This window comes from Arvicola amphibius, chromosome 3 (assembly GCF_903992535.2).
Source record: "Arvicola amphibius chromosome 3, mArvAmp1.2, whole genome shotgun sequence".
NCBI lineage: Eukaryota > Metazoa > Chordata > Mammalia > Rodentia > Cricetidae > Arvicola > Arvicola amphibius.
The window spans coordinates 110,431,616-110,451,659 of NC_052049.1; the positions used below are offsets into that span (position 1 = coordinate 110,431,616).

General features: G+C 44.6%; 1 protein-coding gene across 1 annotated transcript in view; it reads right to left on the reverse strand.

Annotated features, from left to right (window-relative positions):
* Positions 1–20,044, reverse strand: part of Tbcel (tubulin folding cofactor E like) — a 43,810-nt gene that overhangs the window by 4,786 nt on the left and 18,980 nt on the right. Inside the window, exons 6-7 of the mRNA XM_038321451.1 lie at positions 19,085–19,211; positions 17,377–17,493 (exon numbers count right to left, since the gene is read on the reverse strand). Of these exons, the coding sequence (XP_038177379.1) occupies positions 17,377–17,493; positions 19,085–19,211 (244 nt within the window). The remainder of the gene's footprint in view (positions 1–17,376; positions 17,494–19,084; positions 19,212–20,044) is intronic.

Sequence of the window (20,044 nt, forward strand, 5' to 3'; positions counted from 1 at the left end):
TAATGACACAGTAAGACATTGTGCTGAGAGATGGAGGGAGAGGCAGGGCGGAGCAGAAATAGCACAGGCCCTGACTTTCAAGTCTGTATTGTGATTAACACGATGACTTTGCAGCTCGCCGAGCCCTGTGCATCTGCTTCCTCATTAGCAAGTGTAGGATGCTGCGTCCTGCCCTTCCTACCTGAAGGACGGCCATAAATAAAACCAGTGAGTAAGGCCCTGTACATTCTAAGTTCATATACAAAAAAGTGGCATTATATCTTTGGAGCTAACAATAGTAACACACACACCTTAGAACCTACAATGGAAGTGTCCTTGGGAGGGAAGTAGAGAAGGTGCTGGTGTGACATGACAGCCTGTATGTAGAACTGTCTCGAGTGCATGAGCCCAGATTAAAACAAAGAAAACAAAACCCAAAACCACACACCATCAGCAGCAACACAAGAATGGGGCATAACCCCATGGCCAAAACCTTTCCGATGGAGCCCAGAGCTTGGTAGTGTGGGAGACAGAAGATCAAGTCAGATCTTCAGACTGTGGAAACCACAGTCTAATCCTGCTATTGACCTTTTTCACTAGAAGAATTCATGGCAACTCTATTCCCTCTGTCCTTTCTCCTAGCTAAAATCATTACTGAACAAAATTGGGCTAGGGACAGAAGGTAAAGAGAGAAAGTCTTCCTCAGTAAAAACACAGAGCCAGGGATGAAGGAGTCAGCCATGGTACAGAGGAACCAAGATGGAGAAAGGCCCAGAGATCGGAAGCCTGCCTGTCTGTCCACTGTCAGGATGTTAGCAAAGGCAAAGCCATCACAACACAGGAGGGGAGACACACACACACACACACACACACACACACACACACACACACACACTATGACCACAACCACCAGGACTTGAGATTGCAGAAGGCTCCACACTGAAACCTTCCCCGTGTCTTCCTGTCACATGCCTTCATACAAGCAGAGACACTGTGATATGTATCAGAAGCTGAAAACTGGCAGTTGAGGCCATATGGTCAAACGAGCTGACCCAACTTAAAGACATGTTTCCCCTCCAGACTACATAAAAGTAGAAACAAGAGCAACACCCTCAAACTCTGCCTACAAGGGACAGAAGAGGCTACAACAAAGGGGTCAAGGAAAGCTAACACACGGCAGGTTTCAGCAACCTGAGAAGTGTCTACTTCCATGCAAAAACTACACCAGCCACAGAAACAGAAGCATGTATCACAGGAAAAGGAGGAGAGGGAAGAAACAAGAAGTAAGTTAAAAGGCAGAGGCAGAATGCAATCTGAGAGCAAGCACACCCAGAAGCAAGAGGAAAGGACACACAGGCACTGCTGTCTAGGAAGCAGTAAGAGTGGAAGTACAAAATCCAAGAGTTCAAGGAGGATGGTGAACAGATGCAGGGTGCGGGGTGGGAGGGAGAGAATCGATGGGTGCCACCACTCCCAACCAGACAAGCAGGTTAAAAAGGAATAGCCAAGGCCACTGTCCCTAGCCCAATTTTGTTCACCAATGATTTTAGCTAGGAGAAAGGACAGAGGGAATAGAGTTGCCATGAATTCTTCTAGTGAAAAAGGTCAATAGCAGGATTAGAGAATTAATAATAAAACCTGAGCCTGCTTAAATATGAAACTAAAACTTAACAATGGTAACTTTTGTGTTTCTAGACTCACTTGACACTGAAGACAAATGAATGATTTCAAGTATAAACATTACTATAAGCTAAGCTATACCCACATAGAGCAACCAGCCTCACTGCTGCAAATAAGGAAGTGTATTTAGAAATCACTTGATCTCTATGCTGGGACACTGTACTGTCCTACACATTTCTCAAGATCAACCATGTACAGAAATAACCGACTACTACCCCCAATTAGCTCTCTTCCAATCTTTCATGTCTTAGGAAACAGCATTGAAAACTATCCAATTACTCTAGCCAAACACTGAAAAGCCAATCTAGCTTCTTCCTGTTGTCTCTTTCCTCCAGTGCTTTCATCCAGTCAATTAACATGTTTTAATTCTTCTTTCCCCTAAATGTTGTATTAATCTATGTATTGCTTCCCTGCCCGTGTGCATTAGGAATTCAAGTCACTCTTATTAATTGTCTTAACACACATTTTCTTTCAATACATGTCTATATTTGTTGAATCTCTTCCTGGTTGGCCTTCTTAGACTGCAGAGTTTAAAAAAAAATAAAAACTACATTTCCCACATTCCCTTGCAGATGAGATTTAGCTTCCATCACTATCAGTCAGCCCTGAATGAATCTAGCACACACAGCATGGGGACAGTCTGGATAGCAGCTTCTTCATTACCAAACTGAAGTTCAAGCAAGGTTCCTTCCTGGAGTCACCAGCCTTGAGGCATCCTGCTGATCCGGAGGTCAAACTAAGGTGACTAGCTAAGCACCAAGGACAGAGCTTGAGATAGGTGCCCCCTCCATCAGGTCACTACAGAGGTAACAGTACCCTTGGAGGCACTTTTGTGGCATTATTCTAGAGGTGAGCCTACGGAAGCGGCTGAGGTCTACTCTTCCAGTTCTTCTAAGGAATCTGTATGGACATTAGTCATGGCATAAAACCCCTTCTTAAGGAGCTATGACCTCCCGTGAAACTACAACTAATCCTAACAAATGCTTCAATAAAAAAGGGGCTGCAAACTGCACAGATTCCACGGGTACACCATTCTAGAGAAGCCAAAACAACAGGCCCAGAAAACAAGCTGAGCTGACAGAGGGCAGGAGTCAGGGGGAAAGGCTGAGGAGGGAATATGTTTAGATGATGGGAATTTTAGATTCTGGTTCTGCTGGAGGTTATATAATGGGACTGTCAAAATTCAGAACTATAAACTAAAAAGGGTGAAAATGCACTCCGTGTCAGTTATACTGCAATAAATCGGATTTTAAAAAAGAAAATGTAGGGCTACAAAAATGCCTCAGTGGCTAAGAGTGCTTAGAAGGCAATCATGGCAGTCTGAACAGAGAGCAGACCCAGGTAAAATACTGCCTCACCTCAGTAGTGTGGACAGCGGGGCCCAGGAATTGTTCAGAGAGCAGAACCCATGTAAAATACTGCCTAACCTCAGTACTGTGGACGGCGGGGCCCAGGAATTGTTGGGGCTAGCTGGTCACCAACTCCAGGCTAAGCTGGAGTCTATTTCAAGAGGAATAGGGTAGAAAGTGTCCTTGGGCCTGTACATGTGCACACATCACACACACATACATATACTCATATATAGACACATCCTAAATTTCTTAAAATCTAAAATGGATCCAGATATAAGGTAGCCGTTTAATAGGATCCACCTATTAAAGGGGAAAAGCAGAAGCGAACTCCACGACTGGGAATGTGAAAGGCGACGGACGCTGTCGTCCTCCGCACGGCACGGCTCTCGCTAGCTCATGCGGACAGCTACAGCAGCACCGAGTCAACCGCTTTGTGACCATCTCCGTACAGAAATTCAGCACAACTGCAGTGGCTTTTATTAGGAAACCGCTGCCAGCGGTTGCCTGGGAACTACGTGCTTCATGGCTGCTAAGCATGTGAATAGAAAGATGCGCTTTTTGCTGTAAGTTTCCAGCAGACTTCATGTGGAAGTATTGTCCTCAAAATGAAAACAGAGCAGTGTAGAAACTGAGACACAGAGCCCACAGATCATAAGAATACTGCTGTGAGTATGGAATCTTAAAGCTAAATGAAATACTTACTAGAAAAATAAGAAATTACCAGCCCAACTCATTTTACAAAGCTAGTATAACACTTAAAAACCCAGAAGAGCAGAAAATTATTATAGGCCAATTTTACATTTTAAAATAAATGGGAACATTCCAGATAGCATAAAATTAAATCCTACCTGCTTATAAAGGATATTTCTTAGTCTATAACTAGCTGAACACTGGAATGCAAAAATGGTTCAGCAGAGGAAACACACTGTTAAATCCAGACTAAAGGAAGAAAACGATAATCAAATGCAAAAAGACCATTCTATAAAACCTGGTGCTATTCAATTACCAAAGAAACACCCTAGAAAGTCAATAATAAAACTATCTCAACTCAGTAAAAGTCCAGTTTCATGTCAGAATGCTTCACACTGAAGGCTGAATATATTCTCCTCAAACCAGGAAGGAGATCACTGGATGGCTTCCTACACTGCCTTTCCGTCTGGGTGGTTTTAAGGATTGAAGTCAGAGCCTCCATCATGCATGTGGCACAAGTGTTCTACCATTTGATCCACATCCCAGCCTGTCATTTTAAATATCACACCAGAAAAAGAAATGAGCAGCACAGAAATTATTTGAGGAGATAACTGTGTGCAGGGAACTCCCCAAAGAAGTAAATATGAACTACTCCATATGCCGTTAGGAAAGACAGATGACTAGCATGCAAAGCCTTCACTGGCCTTCCTAAAATGGAAAAGGGAATCTCATTTGAAAGAGCAACAAAATTAAGAAAGTACCTAGAAAGGAACTTAACAATGTGTAAGACATTTGTGAGAGAAACAGAAAGCACCTGTGAAGGACACAGAACAGTCTGCATTCTGCAGAGAGAGGGCAGTCAGCAGAGGCAGGATGCTAATTCTCCCCACATATATCAACAAACTCACTGTGCTCTGTAGTTTCAGCAGGGTGAAACTTACAGCTCTAAAGACTCCATGGAACACAAACAGCTCTACAATAACTAAAATAATTTGAAAACCACTGGTGAGGGAGGGGTTTACCTCTGCACACACAAGACCAGCACAGGCTTCAAGCTGGTCAAACTGCATCAAGGTGGGAGAGGAACTCAAGAAATGTCACCGCTAGCTGAGGAGCTACTGGCAGCACATAGCCACTGGAGAGGGGAGTACCAGTTCAGTGGATGGCCCCACACCTATGCATACTGCCAGCACCAACTGGACTTAATGGTAAAAAAACACAAATAATAGAATAAATGAAGTTGGGAGGGAGATAAAGTGGAGAAAGTTGGAGGGGAGTGGGGATCCTGTTTCCAACAAAATACAACTGAAAAGACCAGGTGGAAATGCTACAGACCAAAGGAAGATACTTTATTTCCACAGAAATATAAACCCTACTTTATATTTTGGTGGTGGTTTTAAAAAGAGATATCAAAGATACACATCAAGTTATTGGCACGAGGGGCTGGAGATATGACTCAACAGTTAGGAGCACTTACTACTAATTTTGCAGAGGACTTGAGTTCAGTTCCAGTGCCTCCATCAGACAGTTCACAACCACCCAGAACAGGGGGACTTGACAAACTCTTCTGGTTTCTGTGGGCACCTGCACTCATGTGCGCATACACCCCCCCACACACACACACATGCACACACACGCACACATACACACACACACACACACACACACACACACACACACACACACACACACACAAATAAAACCTTTAAAAAAATCTTGCTCTGGTTGCTTCCTGGAATAGGATGAGAGGAGAGGCAAAAAGAACCCCATTTTCTTTTCTGCAATATTATTTCTTCTTAATTAAAAATAAACCAAAGATAATGAGAAATATTAAGCTCATCAGTTCTGAATGGTAGAAATTTGGTGTTTTATTACTCCTAGTATTTTTCATTAAAAAAAAAAACCATGAAAAAGATAACTGGCTACATGTTCTGGCCAAAGCTGAAGTTCATAGAGCAAAGCCAATGTCTACAAGACCAGGGAACTTGGGAGGCTCATTCTCCCTCTCCTTTGCAGGTATATTAGAATGCTCATCTCTAACTGCTATCAAGATAGGAAGGCAGCTACCTCTTGCCAGGCTGGGAAAGAGGCAAGAAGTCAAAACCAAGTCCTGGGTAATTGGAATGACAAAGCCTGCAAGCTCCAGGGAAAGCTAACATTTCAGAGGGTCTCCGAGGAGCGGGGAGGAGAAAGCCCCTTTGTCTCTCCTCAGACTCCCAGCCCAAGGTAAGCAGTGCTGTGTCACCCACTTGACAGAGGATGATGGAGCTTGGCAAAGCAGAGAACCCCAGGAGACCCGCGTCCAGGGGAGGAATGTTCTTCACAACAGCAGGCCCTCTGTGTGGAAGGAATATGAGGTAACGGACACAGTGTGCTAGGATTCCTCCAGCCTGGGAGACAAAACGGGCCTTCATCAGGATGGTGTCCAAATACAGCCCGCTGCCCTGTCTCACAATCACAGGCAGATACAATCAGCTCGGCTAAGAGAAGCCATGGGTCTCGAGCAGGAAAACACCCTCCATACTTCACAAAGCATAGCACTGGTGACAACTAAGTAAGCACTCGAGGAACTGGCCGCCTAATCCTTGACACGGTAAAGAAGCCTTCCCGGGACACAGCTTGGGGGCCGGCAGCTTTGGAAGGGCGGCAAAGCAAAGACTAGCTTAAGAAAGCCCCCCTCTGGCTCTGCTGCAGGCTCTGATGGCAGCAGTGCTCTGTGCAGCAGCTAACAGTTAACTGTTAGCGCTTACAACTCATAGATGAAGTATGAAATTTTAAAGTCTAAAAAAAGGCACCCCAAATCACTTACTTCCCCCTACTGTGCTCAAAATAAGACTTCATTGCACCCCCAAAGATACATGGCATGCTGACATTCAAAAGGAAGCTGCTGCCTTTTGTCCTTTTTCTCTCTCTCTAAAATTAAACAGTGGGCTACATATTAGTTCAGGACTAAAGCAGCAATTTAATTCCCATCTCTCAGAGGAGATGGAGAGAGGAAGCAAACACAAGATAAAGGGAAAATGGTAAGCAGAAGCAATGTGACAGACATCTGATAAAGGGCAAAATAAAAATAATACACATGTGCAGGAGCCTCCCTGAACGATGTTTATATCCCCTGGAGGAGTCACCACTATAAATATCTGAAAACAAGTAGAGCCGTGCAATGTGTTTTCCAGGGACGGAATTCTATAATTCAGCCAAACGTGGGCATCTCTAAAAAGACCTGCGGTGCCCAGCACACGGCCTCTTTTACTACAGTCTCCATCACTAATTCAGTCTCTGGGTCTCTCTGCCCCTCCCAGAAACCAGAACCCAAGCCCACCTTTTGAACCGACCCATACAACTTCCTACTCACAGTAACAAACAGCTAAGTCCTGAGCCACCCATCCTGGCTCCCCCTACCCCACCAGGGCCAGCACTGTCCCCGTTCTACCTTTCACTAGTTATGTGAGAACACCATCCAGAATCTTCTGCTCACCTTCATTAGGTTAATGCAAACATTTTCTAGGGAAGGATGGTCTTTTCCCTGACCTAATCCTCCTCACCTGCTCCGAGTGTAGCGATGCTACTAATTACAGCAGTGTTCCAGGTCCGGGGAGAAAGGCACTGGACAGGACCTGTGCTCCTGACAGTACAGCTGTGGGAGGGATGGAGGGACTAACAAACAAACCAACAAACAGCATGATGTAAATCAGGTGTTGGTGAGAAAATCAACGTAAGTGAAGGGAATCACAAGAGGCAAAGGTGTGCTGTTTTAGCTAGGGCGTGCAAAGACAGACTCTCAAATAAGGTGAAAGGAAGAGGAGAAGCCGCACAGGTAACCTGCTTAGTGTAGTCCAAACTGAGAGGGGCGGAGGGGAGAACACATGTGCCGGAGCCTGAGGCAAGAGGGTTACTAGATGCACTGGTAGCCAGAAAGCAGGTTGCTGCTTCTGTTGTTTGAAATATACACACACTTGAGTTTCTGTCAACTGGTGGGTTCACGGACTGGTTACTAGGCTGCTGTAATGTAACAGTACAGGCGAGACCAGTGAAAGTTTAGATGCAAGAACATGGCAGACAGAAATTACAAGCCATCTAAGGCTAGTTCGTGAAAGTCTAACTTAAAAAACACAAGAACCCAGGTGGTCTAGATCAGTGGTTTTCAATCTGGGTTGCAACCCTTTTGGCAAAGCTCTATCTCCAAAAATATTTACATTACGTTCATAATAGCAGCAAAATGGCTGTTATGAAGTAGCACTGAGAACATTTGTATGGCTGGGGCTCACCACAACATGAGGAACTGTGTTAAAGGGCTGAAGCATTAGGAAGGCTGAGAACCACTGGTCTAGATAAAGGCCAAGGAGAACAAAATCATGGGTGACTCCACAGCTCTTGCAAGAGTTTAGGGCAGGAACAGAGGAGTGAGGAGTGGGCAGAGGGGCGGATGCAGGGGAGGAGGGAACACATCAAAATCTGACCCGCTCTGCTTCATCTGAGTGATAAATCAGGCAGATAACTGGATTCACTAGTCTGTAACTGAGGGACAGGCCAATGTGGCAGGTACTGCAACACACGTGCCATTCCGAGACACAGGACTGGCTAATGTATGAAATGGACGAGTGCAGAAAAGAAGAATCAAAGGAGGAAAGGCCTGGGAAACTCAGTCTCTAGAGGTCAGGACCTAGCAAGGAAAGCTAGTGCCAGCTTGGCCCAAAAGCAAGTCTCTCCACACACTGTTGTTTGCCCATGCACCCTCCAGTTCTGGCCCAGTGCCACTTGGTTTACAGCAAATATTCAGTAAATAAATTAAACTTTCCCCTGAACCCCGGGGCTAGGATCTAGAGTCAATTCCTAGAAGTTCTCCTAGTGAGGCAGAAGAATCCAGTAACTGAAACATGACCAGCCAGGAGAGGACATCTCTCCAGCCACCTGCAGCACACACTCGATTTACTGTGAAACAGTATACCACTGCTCCACGAGCCACTGGGAGACGAGGCACAGAGGAAGGCTCTAAAAGAACGGGCCTATTGACCAGCAAACACCAGGATGCTCAAGGGCCAAGACTCTGAGAACAGAGGCTTTTCTTTTTTGGTTGTTTCACAAAGTAAATAAACACGCCGTCTATGTCTGATGGCTCAGTTTCGTGCTAGCCAGTTATTCACCATAAGCACCATAACAAGGAGGCCCTACCCAGCAGGCGAGCAGTGAAAAGGGTAACTGGGCACCTGTAGGCAATTACTGAACTCTTACAAGACACGCTCACAACACTGATGTATGGTTCCCTTCAGTGCCCTAAACATTTTATTCTGGGGTAGGAAAACAGACTCAGTAAATCTCTGGGTTGCCCATAGTTAAGTTTCATTGGTAAGATGATCGATCACAACCAAACAGATGTGAAGAAAGCTACCGAGTCACCAGGTTAGCTCTGCTACCTAAGGGACCCTCAGCTCAGCATCCCGGCCCTTCATGCGTCACTCAGAGACAACCTGGTTCTTCTTCCTCGCTGATGTCTAAGTTGAGTAGAGTGGTGTATGCCTAATTAACACGAGGCAGGAAAATCAGAGAGAAATTTTCAGGGAACTAAAACTAGGGGAGACTGTAGTGGAAGACAAAGTACAGGAAACCATGTTACCAGAGGAGACTGTAGAGGAAGTCAGGACAGGAAACTGAGCTGGACCCTGACTTAAGAGTACCACTCCCCCCCAACACACCAACAGATTTAGTCACAGGAAGAGAAATGTTTTCTCCAAAACAAATGGACACACTTTCCAGGAGAGCAAAACCCTTGTGACTCAGTATAAACAGTGGATTACCTCAGGAGTCACGCTTCCATAGGGCTATGTGTGCTGCATCGTGCTTTAGGAAGAGGTGATATAGGTAACTTGGAAGAGGAGATTGTGAGTCCAGCACCAGTGCTCTGCTGGTGTATCACTGCTTCCATTCACAGTGCCGGCGGACTATACACGCTATGCACTTGAGCGTACATGGACTACATACTATTTTCTTATCCATCACTTCCTCTGGCTGTCAATCATAAATGCCACTACAGCTACTTTAAAAGTTGTATTACATTAATTTATTTTGCGGGTATGGGTGCCATGGCACATACAGAGGCACAAAAGGCACTTTGGGGAGAGAGTTTTCTCTTCTCACCATGTGGGTACCAGAGATGCTACTCATGCTGTCAGGCTTTGTGGCGAGCACCTTCATCTGCTGTGCCACGTCACTAGCCCCCACAGTTTTTTTCTGAATGCATAACATGGTTTGGCATATCATTAAGGCTCAAAAAATTTGCTGAATAAATCCAACAGGAAATAAATATGAAAACTATTAGGGAATATGCATTGTAGTGGATGATGGAAGTCAACTTTGGCTATCTATATCTAAATTTGCTTCTGATTACAGCATCGGGGGAAGGAGGAGGACTCAAAACACATGAGATGCAAGTGCAAACAGTAAAGAGAAGATATTCTATGTTCCCCAAAAACTAGAAGAGAGGAAATGACATAAGCCTGTCATTTTAAATCTTAAGTACTGGGCAAAGATGCAGGCATGACAGCTTGTGTATGTACTTCTGTGTCCATCACATGTGTGCAAGAGCCCAAGGATGTCACAAGAGGGCATCAGATCCCCTGGAACTAGAATTCCAGACTGCCACATGGGTGCTGGGAACCAAGCTGAGTCGTCTGCAAAAGCAGAAAGCACTCTTAACTGCGGAGTCATTTTTCTGGTTCCTTCAGAGGTTGTTAGCAGCAGATGTAGATCTAAGGATTCGAGAGCATGGCTACAAAGGTCCGATGGCAATGGTGGCATGCCACCTGCTGAGGTCTGTCCAACCTTCACTATCAGAAGCATGTTGCTCATGTATGGTTACAGAAATCCTGGCTGGGCCATGGGTTCCACTGACCCTGCCCAAGTATAATTCTCTAACCTTCTTGTCAATTGTATGAGCCATACAACATCCATTATTCTATTACTAAATTCCTACCCGACTTAACTTGTTCAGAGTTGATTCCATTATTTGCACTAAGAAATTAATAGCAGAGATTGGATAAATTACAAGCAATAACTTCTCAGGTAATGAAGGGCAATCTGTGCTTGGTTTCTGCCCAGGAGTGGCCAGTGGGTATTATATGAGTGCTCACAGAGACATTCTTAAATCCTCAGGGTGGAGACGTGAAAGGACTAATTATCACCCTGGTCACGTGCAAGGCTGGGGTGACTGACAGTGCTGCCAAGAACGAGGAGCTGATGAATCCAAGGCCATGAGGCACAGCGCCTATCAGCTTATGGGCTTAAATAAAAGGACATTAGGGTGAGATCCCCAAAAACTCTGCCCAGGGAGGAGACTGAAATGTAGGTACTATTCAAAACACAATCTAGTCAGGCTTGGTGGTGCATGTTTATTATCCCAGCACTCACAAGGCTGAGGAAGGAGCATCAAGAATTCACAGTCAGGGGATGGAAGGATAGTTCAGGGGTTAAGAAGGTTTCCTGCTTAGTCTGGTTCTCAGAACACTTGTTAGGCAACTAACAAATCACCTGTTGACGCCAGCTCCAGGGGATCAAGGAGCTCTTCTGTCCTTCATAGGCATCCATACAACTCATTCTCTGACATACTTAAATAAAAATTAACTGAAGTCCCATGAGTTTGAGGCTAGCCTGGGCTACATAATAAAGATCCCATTCATGCCCTCCCTGAAAGAATTCTTTATTTTTCTAACAAAACAGCTAAGGAAGCCTTAAAAAAAATACAAGAGTTTATATCCTTCTTTCTTAACTGCAAGCGAGTAAAGTCTGTAATAATCAGATGACGACAGTAAAGCTGAGGAGTGAGAAAAGAGAAAGAGGGCTGGAGGGTTGGCTCAGAAGTGAGGAGCACAAGGTGCTCTTGCAGAGGACCATGGCTCAGTTCCTAGCACTGCCACTGGGTGGCCCAAAGTTACCCACAACTCCAGCTCCAGGGGGATCTACCACCTCTGCCTGCACCAACAGCTGCACTCACATTCACACCCACATACATACAGATCCACACACGCCTACACACAATTTATAAAAGAAATCTAAAAAGTAAAATATCTTTAGAAAAGAGGGCAAGAGAGGGCTGGAATGAAGGTGTATGGAGGCTTTGAAAGTCCCTGCGAACAAGGTAACCCTTCCACGCTTAATAATGAGTCTGATTCATTAAAATCCCCTTATAAGCACACACTAAGACCTTCCACATATACATCCTGACCAGTTAGCATCCGATCAGGGCACACTCAGAGATGTTAATCACAAAACACAACTCTGGTCACTGAGAAGATAGATTATCAGAACTAAGTATACAAGGAGAGCTCAGACCAAGGAAGGAAGGGCACTTTCAGCTTCTGCTGGCTCTGTTAGCATAGAACTTGCCAAACTGTCTCAAATCTGATAGCCTCCATTAGCAGCTAAGAGCAGTTACAGGGTGTATCCCATTGGCTAACCAGAAGGTGAATTTAATCATGGTCTAGACTAAAGGAAGCTGAGATGCCAAATGTGTGTGTGTGTGTGTGTGTGTGTGTGTGTGTGTGTGTGTGTGTATGCATGCAGGCAGGCAGGCAGACAGACGGATAGACAGTGAACAAGAATTCAAAACCTTGAGGGACACAAGAATAACACAAGTGAACATGTTTGTCACCCACACGGCCCTTACCCACCTTCTATTCACGAAACCTTAGAAGGACTTCTTACTCTAAGTATAAGAGGAACACCCACAGCTCTGAAAAGGCCTTCAAAGGCCTGAGATGCAGGCAGAAGACTGGAATTAGTCTACCCACATCCATTTGAAAGACAGGAGTAGCCAACTGGTGGCACTTAAGCGCTAGTGGATGGGAAAGTGGGCATAGTGAGAGAAAGAGGTAAAAGGAAGGCAGAGTCCTTCAATAGTCTGTGTCAGGGGCTGGAGAGAGAGCTCAGGCAGTACAGAGCCTGCAGCCTAGGTTCAGACCCGTAACACCACTGTGAAAGGTCAGGGATAGAATCTCTATCTCCATACACACACCTATCATCTCTGAAATAGGAGGATTCCTGGAACTTGTTTTCAAGCTAGTCTAACTAAATCATTGAGCCCTAGCTTCAGTGAGAAACCTTGTCTCAGAAAACTCATGTGGAGAGCAACTGAGGAAAGCCACAGATGGCAATCTCTGGCCTCCATATTCATTGGCGTGCATGTGTGCACGCACACACATGTATATACACATACCTACACCAGAATAAACGGAAGCATTAAAGTAAACAGTCTGCAGCAGTGAATGGATTGTGGAGTCTTTAGGATCACTTTAAGGAGCCTATGAACTTGGTTCTACTGCAGCATTAAACTGAGAGAACCACAGACAGTGTCACCATAGAGGCTTGGTGACTGGTAACTCTCCTTACATTTCCACTGACCTCTTTGGGTCAAAATAATGCCAGTTCTTCCTGAGTCGGAGTAGGCCTGTGACCCCAAGGGCGGCCAGCCGAGTGCATGCCAGACCCCGAGCCCATCCAGCAAACAGCTTTTACACTGGCAAGCTTTATAAGGTTTCAAAGCTTAGTGCTCAGAACAACATCCCCTGGAAATACACCTCATAGCTACCCATTCTATTTCTACACAATGCCAGGCCAAATGTATCGCCCAAAAATGTTTGTAGAAATGTCAGCCAATGTAGGTTATTGAGTGTCAGGAGAAATAAAGGAGTCGCATTTAGGCATGGATGGAATCCAGAGGCTAGCTCTCTTTAGCATCTCCCTATACGACCAGGTCGAGAGGGAGAGCTTCCAGACAAGGAAGCACAGATATGTAAAACCAGTAAGGGTGCAGACTCCAACAGAAGCAGCTGGCTCTGGGTGTATTTCCTGAAGTCAAAGTGAGTTATAAGCAAATGGGGGTTGAGGGGGGTGGCGGCAATGGAAGAAAGTAGTGAATGCCAACTGTAGCCTAGGATCAGCGTATAACAGTATCGATCCACATTTATATTTGGTTCACTGATATGCTCATGTACATACTTACAAATTTCAATTGATTTCCCTTTTCTCATTTTCCATAATTCTGTAAAAGGTAAACTAGAGCGGTCAACTTTACTGCTGAGTCAACTTATATCATGATATAAAACTAAAAGTAATATGGATGGCACCTAAAGGCCGAAGACTTAGCACTAAACCCAGCAGTCCATAGACCTGGGCTATCCATCCAGAAACACACTGCCATTTGCACAAGGACCGCAACAAGGATGTGCATGAACACTGGCTTTCTTACAACTGGGAAAAGGAATAGGCAGATGTTGGAAAGATTAATAAGTTGTTACTTTTGGTGAAAGTATGGTGAAAATCAGGATGTTGGAGATGTGAGAGAGAGAGAGAGAGAGAGAGAGAGAGAGAGAAGGGAGGGTTCACCAGGCAAACATGGGTTCCATCCTCAGCACTGTCCAATAGAAAAGCAAAATAAACAACCAAATATCTGATATTTCAGTGATTCTCAAAAGCAGTTCAGGAAAATTTCTAGAAAGAAAAATGGTGGTTAAAACAAGAAAGATGGTCACATCTGTAGTTCCCATACTTAGGAGGCAGAGTCAAGAGGGCCTAGGTTCAAGGTCAGTCTGGGGCGGAAGTGAAAGCCAATGAAAGCCCCGATTAGAATGGGAGCCACACAAGGAGGGTCCTGTCATCCTCACTGGCTAGCTCTACAATGCCACTAGTACACAGTAGGGACTTAATAGAGATTTTTAAATGACAGAAATCACTGGCCAATGACATAACTGTAGGAGTCAGAGGCAGTGCCCAGCACTGTGATGTCCACAGACAACAGGGCCACATCACACAGGAGCTGAAGCCGTGGTTGTCAAAGCCTCTCTTGGTTCCTGACAAACAATTCTTCCCAAAATCCTAATAAAGCATTTCTCTGCTGATTAAAGCTAATCAAGGTTGATTTCCATGGCTTTCATTGTAGAACACTATTACAGAGGAATAAATTCACTTCAAGATAATTACACCATTAGGGGCCGAAAATAATTTTATCTATTCCTTTTTGTCAATCTGAACCTACATGGCTGTATCTGCAGGTATTAGTAAGTTAGTCAAATGAAAATAGATGCTGAACCATATTTTAAGTTTAAGATATACTTACTTTCTGTGTGTACTCCCTGTGTGTGTGCATGTGCGTGTGCATGTGCAAGTATGAGTGAACATAAGCAGCCAGCACACCTGGGTGCACCAGCCAGTGTTCATGCCATGATGTGTGTGTGTGGAGGTCACAAGACAACATGCAGGACTGGGCTGTGTTCTTCCACACCGTAGGTCAGACTCCCATCATCAGGCTTGGTGGTGAACACCATCACCTGTGTACCTGATAAGTCACCTTGCCAGATATGGACCACCTTTTAAACCTATTTCTTTTTTTCATTTAGTTTGTTCCTCATATGTATAGTGTTTATTACGAGATATAATAAAATCCCCCAGCAAGCTATTCTGAATTAATTTAAAGAATCTTAAGAATCTTTAATTTCGCTAATACTTTTAAGAGTTTAAGTATTTCTAAACAACCATAAAGAGTTCTTTATGCAACTTATAGCCCTACAAAATGACCACCACTTTATGTCACAAATATTAGTCTGTAAATATTAATTCATTTGAGGAGAAAACATGTCCACCCCGCAAGACTGGATCAGAATCATTAGAATTTGTAGACAAAGGTTCAATTACCCTGCCTCACATCCCTGCCCATGTCCACCTTGCTCGGTTGAACCTTGGTTCTAGTAAGGGTTCCTGTTATTCTTGAAGATTTTCTTGTTGTGTTTTTGCAATTTTGGTTTGACTGTTCATAGCGGTATTTTTGTTTGATTGTTTTAAGACATTTAGCCCTTGCTAACCTCAAACTATGTAGCCAAAGATAGCCTTAAACTCCCAATTCTGCTACTTGACTCTTTAATATTAGGATTACAGATATAATCACCAAACTTAGTTTATATTTCTATTTTTTCTTCCTCTTCCTCTTCTTCTCCTCCTCTTCTTTTTCCTCATCCTTCCTCCTTCCTTCTTTTTTTTCTTTTTTCTTTTGTCCAAGCAAGGGGTTCTATCACTGAACTCTTGGTCCTATTATCTCTTCTACCTCCTGAGGTCTGGGATTACAGGTAAATGCCACCATGCCCAGCTATTTCTTTTTTCTTTTCTTTTTAATATTTCAAGGATAGCTTCTTTCATTGTTCCTTTCTCGCATTCATTGTTCCTTTCTCGCATGTGTCTGTATCTGCGTACGTGGATGTGGTGCACACGTGCCTTAGTGTGCATGTGGAGGTCAGAGGTCAGCCTCTGTCTCACCTTGCACCTTGTCTGAGACAGTGTCTCACTGTTCTTTTCCCACTGTGCACATAAAGCTAGCCCAAGAGCTTCAGATTCCCCTGTCTTCCCTTCCTACTTCCCCAGAAGGCTAAGATGTCTGTCGGCACTATGCATCTAACTTTAACTGTCCTCACACCTTCTTAGCAAGCATTTTCACTTCGTTGAGCATCTTTCTTTCTTTTTTCTTTCCTTTCTAATATTTATATGTGTTGTTTTTCTGTCAGCTTAATGGTTGCACCTGAATCTACTGATTTTAACTGCCATCTGTGCCCTGCCACCACTTGGCCTGGTGGGATTTCTGGTCCTGACAGCACCAACACAGGCTTGGCCATGGCCACTAAATCTAGGTTTTAAATAAGTTTCTATTGTTCTACTTATCAATAAAGACTTGGGAGCCAGATGCTGGAGTCAAAACCTGCTAGATCAGAGAAGTTGAAAAGCAACCAGTTGATTGACCTTCCTTTTTGGCAGGCAACCAAGTAAAAGAAGCATCTCTCCACTTGTTCCACACCCAAAGCCATCCCCCCCAAACACACCAAATCTCTAGGTCCCTCCCTACTACTTCCTGTGTGTCTATCTTTATTCTTAAGTCCCCCATACTTTTTGGCAAGCAATTCTATTTGTCCACATCTGGAAAGCTGTTTTCGGGGTTTCTTTTCTTTTGTATTTGGTGAAATGCACCCTCCATCCTTCCTTTTATCTCTGGAGTATTACAAGGCCTTCTTCACACTAGCCAGAACGTCCTCCCAAAACTCAGACAATGCTATCTCGGCCTGGTACTCCTCTTATGCAGCTATCCAAGCTATCCAGTCATCCCTTCGACAGCCCACTTTCCAGTCCTTTCCTCGCTTGCCAAGCCTGCTGATCTGCAGAAGCTGCCACATCCAAAGCAAACGCAGCACACAGCTTGAGGACAGATGACACGTGCTCTGAGAAGAGAAACTGGTGACACAAAGCACGGTGTGGGAAAACAGCTGTTAGCCAGATACCAGCCCTTTGTCCACAGAAGACTGGAGAGGACGCACGGCAGTGGTTCTCATCCTGCCTAACGCTGCAACCCTTTAATACAGTCCCTCATGTTGCGGTGACCCTTAGCCAAAAAATTATTTCACTGTTACTTTATAACTGTAACTTTGATAACGCTATGAATCATAATGTAAATATCTGATATATGACCTCTGTGAAAGGGTCATTTGATCCCCTGAAGTGGTCATGACCCACAGGGTGAAAACCATTGCATTATGGAAAGGAAGACAAAATATGTCTGCTTTTATGTTTTCCTTTTCTCTCTAAGCCGAAGTCCCAGAGGATCAGACCCTGGCCTGGCTCTCTACTGCGCCTGCTGAGAGCTTTTTACCTGAATGGCACTTCCTCCTGTGGGACGTCCACGTAGTACCGGATGAAAAACCTCTCAGAATCTTCTCGTTCTCCATCGGTGACAACGCTGCCATTGAGTTTGGAAACAGAGGGCAGTCTATAAGTGAAAGCCAAATAAAGACATTTTAAGGAGCTGGAAATAAAACAATGGGCCGTCGTTTTTGAAAGGACACAGCCGTCTGGGCCTTGTTCCTGCGTGAAGACTGACACACAGTGAAAGCCATCAAAAGGATGAAATAAGGAGTGTTGTATTTTTGGATATGATGCTGATCTGTTTTAAACCTAACATTTCAGAGCACGGCTCTAAAGTCACACTGTCCACCTTAGGTGATGAACACAGCCCAGTGATGTAGCTGAAGTACCAATAGTTCCACTTTAAAATTGGCTTTTATTCTTTTTTCCCTGTACGTGTCTGTCTTTGTATATGTACTTACATGTGAAGGTGTCTAAAGAGACCCAGAGAGGGTAACAGGCTCTCTAGAGCTGGAGATACAGGTAGCTGTACAGCACCTGATATGGGTACTGGGAACCGAACTCAGGTCCTTGGGAAAGCAGCAAGTACTCTTAACAACTGAGCCATCTCTCTAGCCCATTTTAAAAAGCAGAAAGGTAAAATTGTAACAATATATTTTATTTAATATAATATAACCAGAATATAAGCATTTCTACATGTAATCAATATTTTAAGAAGTCATGAGCTCTTTTGTACTCTCTTACTCATAAAAACTAGGTGAAATCTAGTGTCTGTTTTATATTTCAAATTAGCCAAGGCATTATTTGAAGTGCTCATAGCCACCTAGGCTGGCAGCTGCCATGTTAAATAGCACAAGTTCAAAGTGTAGTTCATACAAAATGAATGTACAACTCACAAATCATCTTATGCTTGTAAATGAACTGTGTGAAGAACATAAAGCTTAAAGCCTGCCTACCATGAGACTCGGGCTTCCCAAGAGAACAGTAAGCCTTCTGACTGTGGTAAGAAGTACGGGCATGGCAGTGTGGAGCCAGGCATTAGCTGGGCAAAAGATCAATGCTGTGCTTAAGGAGGCCTCTCCTGCAGAAACCCCAAAGCCTACTGCCCATCCTTCAAGAGCTCCACATGGGGTGCACGCAGAGAGCAAAGCAAAGCCCTGGGGCTTGTTTCATTTTAGCCCAAATCTTCTTTCTGCTAAAGGTTCATACGAGCATCCACACCAGAGGGAAGCTGCAGCAGTGTGCAGAGGTAGCGCCAGAGACAGAAAAAGCCAGGAGCATGGAAGACAGTAATAGCCAGCCTTCTTAAGTCAACCAAGAGATAGATACTCAAGAAGAAAAGACGTGCTGAGAAGGCTCCATTTCCGGGTACAGATGCTCTTCACATGACCACTGTGTTAGAGGAAATAAGGACACCTGCCGCAGATGATTCTCCATCAACAGGCTTTCACTCATCACCCTAAGTGGGCTTTCAAATATTCTAAGCATTAAAAGCAAAAAGACAAAACATCTATTTACAAGGTGTAAAGTGGCTGAGGCAGGGCAGCTACAGGTCTTGCTCACGCCATTATTGCTCTTCTTATCCAGGCCTGAGTACTACAGAAGCAGCTTTAGCACAATCTGCTCAGGAGATGGGACAATCCACAGCACCCCAAAGAGTATCCTGCCCTTTAAGGCCCCTTCAGAAAGCATCAGGAGGGAACAGGACAACATACCTGGCCACCACCAGTTTCCTGCGTTCCTCAGTGGTATATGGCTGCAGAAGAGGAATTCCTAGCAATCTCACTTCTTCAAGCTTAGGGAAAGAATTTAGTTTGTCAATGTCTTCCCACGACTGTAAACCTAATTGGAAAAAGAGATATTATTTAGATAAACCCAGAAAAGAACAAAAGGATGAAGATAAAGATGGCCAAGCAGTTACCTAGCAATTCCTGAAATGCTGAGGTGCAAACAGCCAGCCGGACGCTGCCCCTTTCCAAGGATACAGGGATGGACATGGTTAAACTTCAAAGTAACTTCCCTGGAAGACAGGCTCAGCGCTCTGCTGCGTGTCTAGATTCTCACCTGCTCAAGTGAAGGCAGGAGGATCTGGAGTTCAAGGTCAGCTAAGGCAGGATAGTAAGGCACTGCCAAAAGCAACAAAAACGACAAACAAACCCACTTGCCAGAGCTTCTCCCATCTTTGTGAGCTCAACTGTGAAGGACAGAGATGGTGGGCTGGTTCTTCAACACCTCCCATCTCCTTTTTCACAACAACGGCATCTAATTGGGTCATCACGGTTTCAGCAAACAGGGTGCATGCTGTGCTTTTTCTGAAAAGTGACTCAACTGACTTCTTTTACTGAAACGCAGACTAATGGACTGCGATTCTCTGAGGTGATGGTGGCACGCCAAACTTTCCCCTACCGTGTTCTACCACATGGCAAGAGCAGAGCGCTAGAAACTAAGACTTACTGCCTTCATGCTACCCTCATGCTGGGGGCAGGAAAATGGGTCCAAGGTTACTGCCAAAAGCAACCCGACCCATGAGTACAGTAACCCAAACCCTCAAGTAAGGAGAGCAGTGTGAGGGGAGACGCTGAGCTCTAAACTGCAGTTCTCACTGGCTGTGGGCAAGTGGTCACCCAGGCTTTCACACATGACATCCCGAGAGAGCGAGTGGCCATGGGAAATGC